General features: G+C 38.1%; 3 protein-coding genes across 6 annotated transcripts in view; 1 reads left to right on the forward strand and 2 right to left on the reverse strand.

Annotated features, from left to right (window-relative positions):
- The window catches only part of LOC145442337 (serine/threonine-protein kinase polo-like), a 294,599-nt gene extending 286,295 nt beyond the window's left edge, over window positions 1-8,304 (forward strand). For all 3 annotated transcript variants that reach the window (XM_080320265.1, XM_080320400.1, XM_080320330.1), the window contains one exon: window positions 8,130-8,304. In XM_080320265.1, the coding sequence (XP_080176391.1) occupies window positions 8,130-8,188 (59 nt within the window). In that variant the 3' untranslated portion in view covers window positions 8,189-8,304. The remainder of the gene's footprint in view (window positions 1-8,129) is intronic.
- Window positions 1-14,484, reverse strand: part of LOC145443231 (serine/threonine-protein kinase PLK1-like) — a 430,606-nt gene that overhangs the window by 218,692 nt on the left and 197,430 nt on the right. The window lies entirely within an intron of this gene.
- The window catches only part of LOC145436146 (serine/threonine-protein kinase PLK1-like), a 992,061-nt gene that overhangs the window by 156,618 nt on the left and 820,959 nt on the right, over window positions 1-14,484 (reverse strand). The gene's annotated exons all lie outside the window — the stretch shown is intronic.

Here is a 14,484-nt window from a genome sequence, read left to right on the forward strand (position 1 = left end):
AATGAAAATAAATACAGCGAGGCTGCAATCTACTTCTAATTCTAATCTAATTTGTCGAATTTTTCTATGCTCTCATTAATCTGATTTCTGATTTTCCTGAAATTGCAACAGGAGAACTGTATCTTGCAAAACCAACCAAGCTCGATGTACAGACACTTGCCATCCTTTTGCTTATGAGAATGAAGTCTTATTTGGTACTAACTGAACTTCTTGTCCAAGGTTTTGTCAATTCTGAAATTCTAACTGTAATTTAATTTTGAAAAATCTGTGTAGCTATCATTTTACTCTGATTTAGAGGAGAAACTGTTTAGCTTTAACCCGAATTCAAATCTAATTCGTAAAAAAAACTGCGTAGCTATCATTGTAATTTTTTGATTTGGAAAAAGCTGTGTAGCTATGATTCTAATTCTAATCCAACATTCATAAAATAACGTAGCAGCTGTGATTTCAATCGCAATCTAATTTGGAAAAGCTGAAAATTTTCTAGTTGATCAAGTCTACAAATAGATTTATCCTGATACTTAATCTCTTCCTATCGAACTACGCAAGTAGTTTACTATTTCAAATCCAAATCATGATTGATATTATGGTTTTAAATCCACATATCCTGATTCCCAAACAATCTCATAAAAATATGATACTAGCTGTGATTTTATTACTATTTGTGATTTTTTTCACCAGAATATTGGCATGCGACCTCTCAACGACCCTCTGCAAAGGAAGTGCGATCGAGCGAGTATTTTAACGGCTACATTTCACAGAAACTGCCCACAACCTGCATGACCATGGCGCCAACTACAGCGAAGGCGACCTCTATAGAGTTTTAATGGTAAGATTTCTTTCTAGCTCCGAGCAAATTAGAGTTCGTGATTGATTCGATTCTGAATCGAGTATATGGCAACTAGCGTGAGGCACATTTCGAAACCTTCAGAACATTGATTTGAAAAACATTAGAGCCGCTGCTATACTTGGACATAAAATATACTATAAAGACTGCATCTGTACACTTATGCAAAGCCAGTCAGTAACAATAGTAGCCTACTTCATTTTTTAAGATTACTCAAGTACGTTTTGCCATATACTTACACTAATACTCAAGTCACTCAAATGTTTTAAGACTACTTTTGTACCTCCTAAGTAACAGTTCAGTTTTTTGGCAAAACCAGGTCTAGAATACTTGCTTTATTACCGTACCTACTTGGAAATCGCTACTTCTGCGTATGCTCGAGTAGACATTTACAATCTTACTTCTACTTCAATCCTTGAGTACCAACGTGCCCACTTGTAAGTTAAGAGAAATAGATGAATATTCCCAATGTAGCAATCGCAATAGTTTTCCCTGCTACCCTGTTGTGACGCCACAAAAATTGCCTGTATTTTTACCTCTCATAGCCGATATTGGTCCAGCTCTACTATAGACTCGATATGACTGGCCAAACGATATCATGGGTGTGGCTATAATTACAACTTATTTAAATAAACCTCATCTCCTGACACTCATGAACTGGCAATATCTCCTGATTGTAAAATTCGTCTCTACTCCTAGTTCGAAACACAATTTGCATAGGGCCGCATATGGAACTGCTTTCTTTTCTTCTCAAGTCCGGGTTAAAGATCCCTAATTAACTAACTAATAGGCCTAACTGATAATATGAAATACTGATTTTCATGCACAAATTGAACTAGAACTACTCACTTTTCAAAATCCGCGACTAAATCTGGTACCCCGTATCTGAATGCCAAGCATTGCTCGCGGATGATCACCAGAAAGACAGAATATCTCAAGATATCAGCCTCCACGCCAGTTTGAATCACAAGCACGTCGTTGGATTTTACAGATTGTTCCAAGACAAGGTTTTTGTCGACATCGTTCTCGAGTTTGTGCTAAAAAAAGTAAAAGCATTTCCTTGTGATAACTGTAATGTCTCTCAAACTATGGAGGTCGCAATTGCATCAGCTCTGTAAGGTTCATTTCTGGCAGACTTTGACAACTAATTAATATCAATTATAATGATTTTTTGTGTATTTCTTTCACATATTTAGTAATTCTAGCTGTAATTCTAATTCTAAGCACATTTGAAAAAAACGGTAGCTATCGTTCACGTGTCATTTGGAAAAATTTATCCAGCCCAGTACTCGGATGTGAATCGAGTATAAATTCTAATGACTCGAGTCAAGGTGTGAGGAATGAATTTTATTTGAGTACTGAAATGATACGCTCTGTGCCACAAGAGTCAAAATGATTACTCATGAACCTAGCTGAATTGAACTGTGAGTTAATTTAGCAACGAGAATTATGGTTTCGACAATATTTCGCACTGTGGAACGCTGTAAACCTGAATTGGACGCATGCAGCATATGAAACATGTAGTGCAAAGCTACACAGGTTTCTGGAAATCGCATATCCGTGTAGTCTTGATCAGCACACAGCATTGTCAAAAAGTGCAACGAAATAGGTGCGGTCCCAAAAATGCCAAATAATCTTTAATATGATGCAAAACTGGGATTGCACTCTTGTGGTTGCATGAATGGGCCTCATTTGAACTTTATACATCATTCACGCTGTTATTATGACGAGTTTTACGGCAGTACTTGTCTTGACTCGAAGCCTAATACTCGGTTAAGTTTCAAATCAGGTATTGATTTTGCACAGCCCTACGTATACCAAGTCAAATATCAAAATAGCAGCGTGATATGATGTTTCTAACTTTGAAGTTTCGCCGATCTGCAAAATTTGTTGTTGAATTTTTACCTGCCCCCGGTCTCCAAACGGTTGAGAACCACTGATTTATATTTACCCAACAAATACTGCTATTGATTTCATTCTATCAATCTGATTAGCTTTGATTTTCATTGACAGTGGCCGATGGGTCTTGACAAAAAAGGCGCATCATCACAGAAGCAGAGACTCATTATTTCATGCGACTGATTGTGCTTGAAGTCGTTTACCTTCACGATTCTAAGATCATTCAGACAGCTATCAAGGTAGCATTGTTTGCGGTGGTTCCAGACAGTGCGAAATGCTGGATTTCTGATATGGTCAACTACAACTAGAACTGCTTCGTTTTCAAAACTAGTAACTAAGACCAGAACCAACGACCGTTAAAAACCCGCAACTAACTAACTAAAATATAGCTAAGTAATAACGGATAATTTAATTTCCTAATAACAAATGAGCTAAGCAATATTGGAGATAGAATCGGGATTTTAAACGGACGGGTTTTGGATTTCAACAGGAGGGGTTTCGACTCCCCAAAACCACCCCTCCTTATATCACTGTCTTTTGGTAATGATGACTTTGAGTTACCAATGTCTGCAAGATCATCACACAACAGATCACAGGCATCATGACGATACGCATTTTCTAGTTGTTTGGCAACTACATCTTTATTAAAATGCACAATTTAAACTAGAAGTACTAAAAAAGCAGCGGTGACTCGAGTCATTGCACATGACTCAACGGAGTCATATAACTCATGACAAATCAAGCCAGAACGTGTCTTATAGCTGTTTGAATAAGCCAATTGAGAGTAGAGTTGGTCTAAGTCAGAGGTCTCAAACTCAAATGCTCTCGCGGGCCAATTTCCTACTTTTGATGACGCCGCGGGCCGCAGCACCAATAATAGGTTAATTAAATGTATTTCCAAGTAGGCCTTATTTGACGGGACTTGCAGACTCACATTCCACACGCATGAAAATGTGATTTACTATTGTGAATTCACGCCTGGCACGACGAAAATCACATTTTTAAATATTTGAATAAAATTGTTGCTTTACTTGGCATAGTTTGTCAAAATAAATAGTTGTAGACACCGTGCGACAGTACAGACGCATCAGGACATCGTAAAAGCTCTCGCGTTATAATTTTGCAGGTAGTGGACATTTCACGTGCCACAACCACAGGTAGAATTTGAGAATTTTACAAAGATTGATATGATATCAGAGCAGTGGAGCAGTACACCCGGGTTTCGGGCATAGGCCCACACCGCCCACTCCTGATAGAGATAGTGTAATGGTTATGCGTCCGGCTTCTCGAGCGGTAGGTCGTGGGTTCGATTCCCGGCCGGTTCATACCAAAGACTCGGAAAATGGTATCCGCAGCTATCCTGCTAGGCGCTCAGCAATCACGGATAGCATGGAGGACAAAAAAAACGGGGGCGCAGACTAGATGACCTCATGGGGCCGTATCGCAACTCCGTCGTCAAAGCATCTCGATGGTGCAGGCGAAAAAGAATATCATATCTCTCTCTCTCTCTCTCTCTCTCTCTGATAACTAGGCGGTATTGATCATGTCATTACCAAAGTCAAATATAATCAGCGTTAAATTTACCTTCGAAATGGAACAGATCAATAACACCTTGAACATAATGAATACTGTGCCGTAGCAGTAGAAATGTGCAATCGCCGAAGAACCCATTGTTGTTACAGCTGTGAAGCATAAACTGGTTAGGCGACGACTAGCCTACTTAATTCGGCACATTTAATTGGCGATAATAACCAACTATACATCAGAGGGGCAACATAATGCCAATGGTGGTTGCCATACCGAGCTGCTTAGATATCTAAATAAGCTACGCAGCGCAAGCTACGAACTTTTGATATTTCACTGTATCTAATACCAGTTTGATAGTTTGTTGCGTCCGTGGTTGTACCAAGTCACGGCATTCTGAGTCACAAAAGTCCTTCTCTGATTGTAACGTTTGACGCGACGAGTACGAGTATGAGTAATTCTACAGAAGGTCGCGCCCAAGTCCAAATCACAATTTTCAGTCACGAATCATCAACGGGTCATGTTTTACCATCATGAACAAGTAATGTCACGTAATTGTTGATCTTCCACTGCGTGGTAACTTTTGGGAGCGATGTAATAGTGAAGTTTGACGAGTAGTTTCAGGCTGCTGGAGTAGTTTTGGGGCGAATTTTAAGAATTCTTGAATTAAAAAAGAAATTGGTATTTAAATATTGTCGAATACTTCTAAATCCAAAATGCCGTCGCGGGCCGCACAAAATGGTCTCGCGGGCCGCGTGTTTGAGACCTCTGGTCTAAGTAGTCATCACTGGTACTCAAGAAGAAGTAACGACGTAAATTTACGCTCAAGTAAAACTAAAATTTGCCATTACCAACTATAGGTAAAAAGGTCAATGTTCCAGGCCTAGTTTTGGATTAAAAACCGAAAATTGTTTTGTAGAAGTAGAAATCGTCTATAATCATAACCACTTGAGTAAGTATTGCAAGTAGAAGAAACCTACTTGAGTACTTGTCCAAAGAAAAAGTACTTCTTTACTGACCATATCTGGTTAAGAGTGAGATAAATGAATGTATTTTGAATCCTAGGAGTTCGTTTTACTGGAGTGGAGTTAGGAAAATGAGTTGAACATGACTCGGTTTGTGACTTGACTCACATTACTATGACTTGTGACGTGATTCAAACCCTGTCCGATACCGATAAGACCGGTAACCAGCACCTTCACCAATAAAGCGGATATTCAAAAGATAAGTCATCTTATGTAAGTCACATTTTCAAAAGTATATTTCAACACCTAGCTCTTGTTTGGATATGAAATAATCCAGAAAAGCTGCACCCAGACACTTGCATGCAGGGACTCTTTGAGTTTGTATAGATGAAAAACTTACCAATCCATACTTCACATGTTATATGTTTGCAAAGTAAAATAATTCTTCCTCGCCTTATGGCAAACGTAGTGCTATCATCCAATAGTTGTATCAGCATATTGTTTTACATGGCCGGTGCCGCTAATACAGAGACGCAGAAACCTGTCGGTGACAAGCCAGAGGCGTCTTATATAGGGGGGGGTGGGGGAACTTGAGTAGGTAGGGGAATTTGAGTACATTCGACGAAAACTTTTGCTTTCTCAACATATCTGCTTAAAATTCCGCAGTTCTGCATTTATTCATTAGCTCACTATGTAAGCTCTAGATAAGACTAATAACCATTTCTATCAAAGGCCGATTATAGCTTCCACGTGGAATTGAAAGTTTGTGAATTTTTTTTTCATTTTTGACACCACTTTTCAACTTCTTTGCAGACAGCATAAAAATGGTTGTTGCATATCCAAATATTGCTTAAGTTTGTGATAGTTGATCATGCTACAAGGTATGACAATGCATTTTGTCGATGGTGGTAAGAGTAAGTTTTAATTTGAAGAATATTTTTTGGGGGTGATTCGGGTATAGTATAAATTAGGGGTGGGTTAAATTGAGTATACTACTAAATGATAACTTTTTTTGTTGCACTGTCATCAGAGAGGTTGTAGATACTCTTTTTAATCTTGTTATCTGATTTTGTTACACAATTAGAGAGTTAAAACAATAACAGACATGCTCAGGTATTATAAGAAGAAGCGAACCCCTAAATATGCACCACATGAATTCGAATAGGCCATCAAAGAAAGTAAGACAGGAAAGAGCTGTTATAATAGAGTCTGGAATTCCCTATGAAGCACTCATAACAAAGTTCATTAGAGCAACACAGAAAATTGTAGCCACAAGAGCAAGAATCGGTCGAAGAAAGTGACTAGATGAAAAGTTTGACTCGGGCAATTACTACACAGTAGTCTCACAAATATTGAAAAGAGAATCAAGAAATTATTTAGCTAGTCATAATGCCAAAAGAAGGCATGTTCACTTGATCAGGCCATAACTGGTGAGGTGCTGACATCAGAAGAAAGCATGACCAGACTTTAAGATGAGGAGAATGTATGAAAGCTAAAACGCAAGAGCAATGATGTTGTGGTCAGTGACGATTATGAGGAGGAAGTGGCCACTCTAAGTACAGTTCTGAGATGGACTTGGGGAATTTGAAACAGTTCAAAAAGAGGAAGGATATCAACGAGTTGGATTGGCTCGTTATACAATACAGACTGACAAAGTTTCTGGGGCAGGTGGAAAATATGATGGGTGGCGGTGAAACATTTGTGCATAATTTTTTCAACCAACGGGTTGCATATTTTCCTATCCCTGAAACATTGATGACATCAATTTCATGTTGAGAATATTCTCCATTTCATTCAATGAAGTAATTTTCAAAGTGAAAGCACCAATTTCAGAAAGAAGAGGGGTTGTCAAATTTGATTTGAATCCAAACAACTAGTGAAACTTTGACATCTAATTATTTCGTTCTGCTGTTCCTCCTAAAAAAGTTTATCTTTAAACAACAATAAGAGATCTTGTTCCAGTTTCTTTTTTAAAAACATGTAAATATACTCAGTTTTCCCATACAATGGGTCATTTGGGTATAACGTGGGGATAAGGCTTGCTTCAAGCACAATTTAGACAGTATACTCAATTTTCCCACAAAATTGGGGTAAATTGAGTATACGAATTTGTAAAAAAAAAATCACAATATTTTTCCACTGCGAGCAAATTGAATCTTCAATTAATTTGCAACCGAAAATTCAACCATACAATGTAACAAATATCAACCAGCCACCTTTTTATTTGACTGTTTATGAAAATGACAGCTGCTCAAACTTGAAAATATACTCAAATTCCCCCACCCCCCCCTATACAGTAATGAATCACCAGACTTCCATATGGCAGAACTTGAGGCTCAACTCAAGAAATTGATCGATACCAATCTGTCATTGAAGTCTGTTATGTTTATAGGTGCGCACTTATTTTATAATCATTACTTGACTTTATTCTGAATAGACTTCCTCTTTGGAATATAGGATACTTCTAAGAATAATAGATTTCATATATTAAAATCCGAATCTGGTAATGGCTCAGGCTCAAATCAATTCATGAGTATCGCGACAACTGAAGAATATCAAAAATTCTTTAAGCAATACCTGTTTGGGAAATGATATTGATGCATATTTGTTCAATGTGTCGGAATTCAAATCGGTGCTTATCTCAAATTAAAACCGGTACAAATCAAAGCTATTAGGATTTCCATATCCATATCGAGTTCAACATGTATCAGAGAATATTCCTGTGTACAAATTGGCCTCAAATTCAAAAAGGGCTGGTAAAATCCACAGTGATTTTGATGCATATCCAATCCAGTCAAGCAGATATCATAGTCAGTATGTGACATTACCAAAAATTGGTTAGCATTAGATATATATTGAATTTCTGTATATCAAAGCTGAGTTTGATTCGACAGATGAGGCAGAAGACCCTGCAGCCGCACCTGTGCATTGGATTGGTGGATCTGACGGATAAAGCAGAATTCGGTATGGATATCTTTGTATCGTCACTATGTCTGGATATGTACACAGCAGTGATAAAAGGAGCTAACAATCTACTTCAATAAATACATACTGACTACTCCAGTAGAAGTCACGCCAAAAATGTATACCCTATTGAAAGCATAAGTGACAATTTCCAGGACATGTTAAAGCTACTTCATGCAGAGATAGGAGGTAGTCAAAGTAGTCGGTAATGCTACTCAAGAAAAAGTAACATCAATCCAAGTCCTAGTCAATTACAAGTAAATGTATCGATTCAAAGACAGATCAAAACTCATTCATGTGGAGATAGAAGGTAGACAAAGTAGTCAGCAATGCTACTTGATTAGAACTATCCTAGTAGATTATTTCTATTCAATTACTGCATAAGCGATTTCTTCGACGAGGGAAAATTACTTCTCATTGCATTAAGTGGTAGTGAAAGTAGTTATATTTGCTATGCTAGCACAAGTAGATGTAACACCGTAAATTTCAACTCAATTACAAGTAAAAGAAGCGATTTCTGCTTATTAACTTACTGCGAGATGTTAAATACTTGTACGCACATCAGACTTTGAAAACCAGATAGTTCTAGTTGTCTAATTAGACTAATTTAATCAAAATTTTTATATTGTTCCAGTCAAGTTTTTCAATTTTAGTTCGAATCTGATTTCTGGTTTTCCTGAAAATGCTACAGGAAAACTCTAACGTGTGTAACGAACCAAACTCAATGTACAGACTACTTCTAAATCATTAGGCAAATACTTAAGATTTTCTAGCTGCTAAACTCTGGTGGTGGCAATCTTGTACAGACTAATACACGCTAATACTCAACGTCAACTGCAAACTAGGAATTGTGTCAATATAGAACCGGTTCCATATTATATGGTATGATTCTGTCTTGTGTAATATATCTTGGCGTTTCGCTGCTCAAGGATGTATGTAAGCATTTCAATATTGTCCCGAATAAAACCGGCCTTGGGATGTCTGTAATAAAATCATTAATTCAAATCCAAATTTAAAATTATCATTACTATAGTAGGCCTTCCAATAGCTGCAAAATGATGTTTTTATTCAAATTTCAGGTTAGCAACTATGTGACAACAGCAACGACGTACTTTTCAACAGTAGCACGCCAATACTTCTGTAAGCAGACAATGTGCAAGTGGAATACATTGACAGAGACATGACATAGTCTTACTTTGCACAGTGCCTGAGCACTCAAACCGAGACGGAAACATTGCTCAAATATTTCTGGACCTACATGTGCGACCATTCTATCAAGTTTGATGAAATTATTTTATTGTACTTGAATTGAAAATTTTGGAATGGCTTGACTAAAATGTTACCTGACATGAAAATTTATCAAACAACTTGCTTTGACTCGACTCAAGTCTACATTCGTGTGACTTGACTTGAAAAATAGATCAAGTGACTCGGATAAAGTCCAAATTTGCGTGACTTGACATGAAAAATTTATGAAATGGCTATACTAAAGTCTAGACTTCTACTCGAGTAGCATCACTGACTACCTCAGCCACAAACATTCGCTTCAAGTAGTTTTTGTCTTTGAAATCGTTACTTCGGCTTGCAGTTGTTTAGAAATTTATGAGGTTACTTCTTCTGTAACATCACCGACTGCTTAAGTCACCACCTATTTCCAATTGTAATAGACTTTCAATTTACGACGTTACTTCTACTTGCATAGCAACACTGACTAATTTGATGACCTCCTCCTACCAAGTTGTAACTCAGTATCGATATGTGGCATTAATTCTACTTCAAATTTCTGCTTTTACTTGTAGTTGATTTGAAATCTACAATGTCACTTACAATGGGACTTAGTTTGAGCACCTCTGCTTCTGTTATCTATTTTTCCATGATCCAGGGCCACACCAAAGTGATTCAGTATCCTATGATGCGATCCTGTGATTTATATCGACCGAGAACACCACTTCATAACCTACAAATTCAAACTGCTACAAAAATACGGATGCAATCTTGCGAAGATTCATGATGCGTGCAACGCTCAATACAACAAGCAGTATATTTCTATTCGCAAATTGCATCGCTCTAAGCTTTGCAGCTGACTCTTTTTTGAGGTTAGAGTTAACCAATGACTGCCTCATATTAATGCATCGTTCGTTGCAATATTCTGAATCCGGACCGGATGGATATTATGTGACTTTGACTTATGACTTTGTGTAAAATGACTTGGGATCGTTGTGTGTGTATAAATCCAGTGTGGCTTTTTCAGGAAAACCTGTTTTCTGTAAAGCCAGTTAATGCTATTTATCATAATAGATCATGTCTCGGATTGTATTATTGCAGTAGTCGGCGTCACAGTAAAAGGTCACACAGTAAGGTGTCAGAGGTTTTAGTCAAAAATAGTCTGACCTTGCTACTCGATTTGAAGTAGAATTCACGAAGTAACTCTTCATTGGATTACGGGTGCAATTAGCGATGCTAAAGACATCTCGAAACTTCTTGCAGAGGCAAATATTGAAAGACCCAAAAGTGCTGTGGTTTTAAAAACTGAATATGGTTGATCAGGATCGACTGAATTTAAAACTACGCTCTACTTTTCAAAATACAAAGCGTGTCAAGTAAGTAGTGTTGCTGTAAAATACATGACTGGCGAGATAGCGCAGTGGTATAATCCGGGCTGCAGCATGAAAAGGTGCGGGTTCTGGTTCGAGTCCGACCGAGGTCGACTTGAGAATTCATAAGCGTAAGCGGTGTCTTACAAAAAGTGTAGAAGTGGGCCGTGCGGAAAAAACATGATGAATATCGGTCTGGTGTAAATGACGATAGCTGTCGACAGACATCATGAATAACACAAAAAACATGAGTGGAAATAGTAATAACAGAGTCACTTGAGTAAGTGCCGCAAGTGCTTGCGATGCCTCATTGACAACAATGAAAAAGTGGGAGTAGGCTAATTCGTTACTGACTATGATGACGCAGGGGTGCCTGTTTAATAAAGATTGAGACAGTCTTCCCCATACAGCCATGATGACTATATCACTGTTTCACGGTGCTAGATAAGTACCACGTATATTTCTTGCATTTCTATAATTTTAGCGTTGTATGTGTGCGAGAGATTCATTTCGTACACCGTACGAGGTCAATCCGCGTATACGAAAACGTAACGTATGCGTTAGCAATTGTAAATGACCTATAAAATATTGAATATGCCCGGAGTTTAAATTTCAAAGGACGTTATTTTGAGTTTAAAATGTGAGAGATCTCACACCCACTAAACCCTGGATACGCCACTGGTAATAGCCAAGACCCTAAGCTGACAATATGGCTGTAATACCATCACATAACGAAACACCGGCAACACGATTCACGCAAAACGACGATACGTATTTTCTAGTTGTTTTACAAAAAAATCGCACTGAAATGCGCAACTACGACTACTTACTTTTCAAAATTTACAACTAGAACTAGTCCTACTTGACCGTCAAGTAACTGGTCTGGTAGAAGATAGTCTTCTCTTGGGTGGTCATAAATCAAGGACGACTGCTTATAGGTTGTCCGCAAAAATTAGACACAACATTCCCGCGTGCATTTTCTTCCTGACAGCTGAATGTACAACGAAGGTTGGCTCTTTCACATGTATTCATCGGATAAGTTATCGCAATATGTTGTACGGTCTCAAAATGTGAACCTGAGTCGATACCATGTTTTCACCGACCGGTTACGTGAATGGCTGCGGGCACAATGATTCGGGAATTAACTTCAGTGATTCTAGTCGAGTAGTGAGATGTGATATTTTTGTGTAATGAAATCAAATGCTCCTTTTCTATGTGAGTTAATTTATGCAGGTAATTATACCTTTGATACTTTTCCACTGTGGGGGGTTGTAAACCTCGATTGGTCGTATTGCAGCATCGAAACAACCCATAACTGTCCACGCGTTAGTTGAACTAACATTTCCGTAAAGTTGTGATTCACATCGTTGTCCCAATAAAGTGCAATGACATAGGCACGGTCAAAAAGTAACATATACTCTTTATTGTGATGTAGAGCTGACTGATATTCATTGCGGTCGCATTACAGGTACATTATTAGAGCTTTCCACATCATTCACGCTGTTTTGACGCCAAAATGAATTAATATAGCTTAGTACACGATTCGAAGCCTGATACTCGATTCAGAATAGAATCACTTCGATACTTGATTTTACCAAGCCCTGCATGCCTCACTTGCTGGCACTTAAGATTATACTCAGGATTGACATTTCGTTACAAACGTTACACTCATGGCTATTGGGATGAATAATATAATCATTCACATAACATTGAAGGTGACCGATTCGACAACATTCTTTCCTGCATTTACGACATTACGATTTTGACGTCTCATAGTTTTAATTGCTTTTTCTTCTATGTTATCCTCTGCTACTCTGTATACACTGTACAGTGTACACACTTATTTACATATTCGAGACCAAGGTTTGATTGAAATAATACACCAATTTATTTCGACGTCCTCTCCGTCTTGCGATTCTATCAGCACCATCGAGTATTTTGAAATGATCAATCAATAGAACTTGACATATCAAACTGAATGACACTCGAGGTAATTGTACAGTGGTAGAGTAAATGTTTTGGCAGAAAAATGCTAACATAGTCAACGATTCCACCATACATATCCGTATTAAGCCTTTGTTATGTACATAGCAGTAAAATATTTTTCGCACCCCTTCATTTTATTTATTGACACCAATATAATATGACGCTTCTTATAGTAAATATTTCCCACAAATATCAGTTTTGACGTCTGGATGCATATAAATATGACGCTTGAAGTTGCATTTTTGAGTATACGATTTCCTACATATGTCGCATCGATGCTGTTTGATGCCAGCATGCATATCCATATGACACATGAGGTATCCCTTCTCAGTAAACGCCTTCCCACATACTTCACATTTATGATTTTTGATGCCAGCATGCATACATATGTCGCTTGAGGTTACTCTTCCGAGTAAATGCTTTCCCACATACATCACAGAAATTATTCTTAACGCCAGCATGTATATCTACATGACGCATGAGATCTCTCTTCCTAGTAAATTCTTTCCCACATACATCGCAGGTATGATTTTTGAAGCCAGCATGGATATCCATATGAAGCTTGAGGCTATCCTTCTGTGTAAATGCTATCCCACATATATCACAGAAATGATTCTTAACGCCAGCATGGATATCTACATGACGCATGAGGTCTTGCTTCCTAGTAAATGCTTTCCCACATACAACACAGTCGTGATTTTTGACGCCAGCATGGATCTCCAAATGAAGCACGAGATCTGTCTTCCTAGCAAATGCTTTTCCACATACATCGCAGATATGATTTTTAACGCCAGCATGGATATCCATATGAAGTTTGAGGTCTCCCTTCAGTGTAAATGCTTTTCCACATGCATCACAGAAATGATTCTTAACGCCAGCATGAATGTCCATATGACGCTTGAGATTGCCCTGCCGAGTAAATGCTTTCCCACATACATCGCAGTTATGATTTTTGACGCCAGCATGGATCTTCATATGACGCATCAGGTCTCCCTTCAGTGTAAATGCTTTCCCACATACATCACAGTTATAATTTTTAACGCCAGCATGGATACGCATAATATGAAGGTTGATGCTACCCTTCCTGGTAAATACTTTCCCACATATATCACAGTTGTGATTTTTCATGCCCGCTTGCATATCAATATGGCGTTGGAAGTCCAACATTTAAGATCAAGTTGAAAATGCGAAGAACAAATTTCCATCTGATTCTTGAACGAATATTCAGCGCATAAGGCTTATCTCAATGACAATATGACCACATCGGCCATGCATGAAAGTGTAGAATTAATCTAAACGAAGAGTATCATTAGATTGTGTAGCAATCGTCATACAGCGATATTGTACAACATAAAAAATATCAACAGCACGAAAATTACTGCTGTCGATTCTATTATGAAAACACTCATCCGCCCGATTTTTGCGCTATGATTTGCTTCGATCATGCTCAAATAATTTGGGGGGATGAATCCGAGTCTGGCGTTACTTTTGCTCCATCACATCACATTTTCTATCAGACTATGCGACTCGCTATATGTTTTCAAACGCAAAGATCAAGACCGTTTTATTCACACGAGCATTCGAACTAGAGTAGTGTTCATTCCGCCCTACAACTATGCACGCCGTCTTTTATACATATCGAATACTTCTACATGATTACTTCCACATGAACATTGATTGGTGATGGGCAATGCGCATGACGTTG

This window comes from Botryllus schlosseri, chromosome 1 (genome assembly GCF_051294905.1).
Source record: "Botryllus schlosseri isolate E-star chromosome 1, Bs_hap1, whole genome shotgun sequence".
In the NCBI taxonomy this organism is placed as follows: domain Eukaryota; kingdom Metazoa; phylum Chordata; class Ascidiacea; order Stolidobranchia; family Styelidae; genus Botryllus; species Botryllus schlosseri.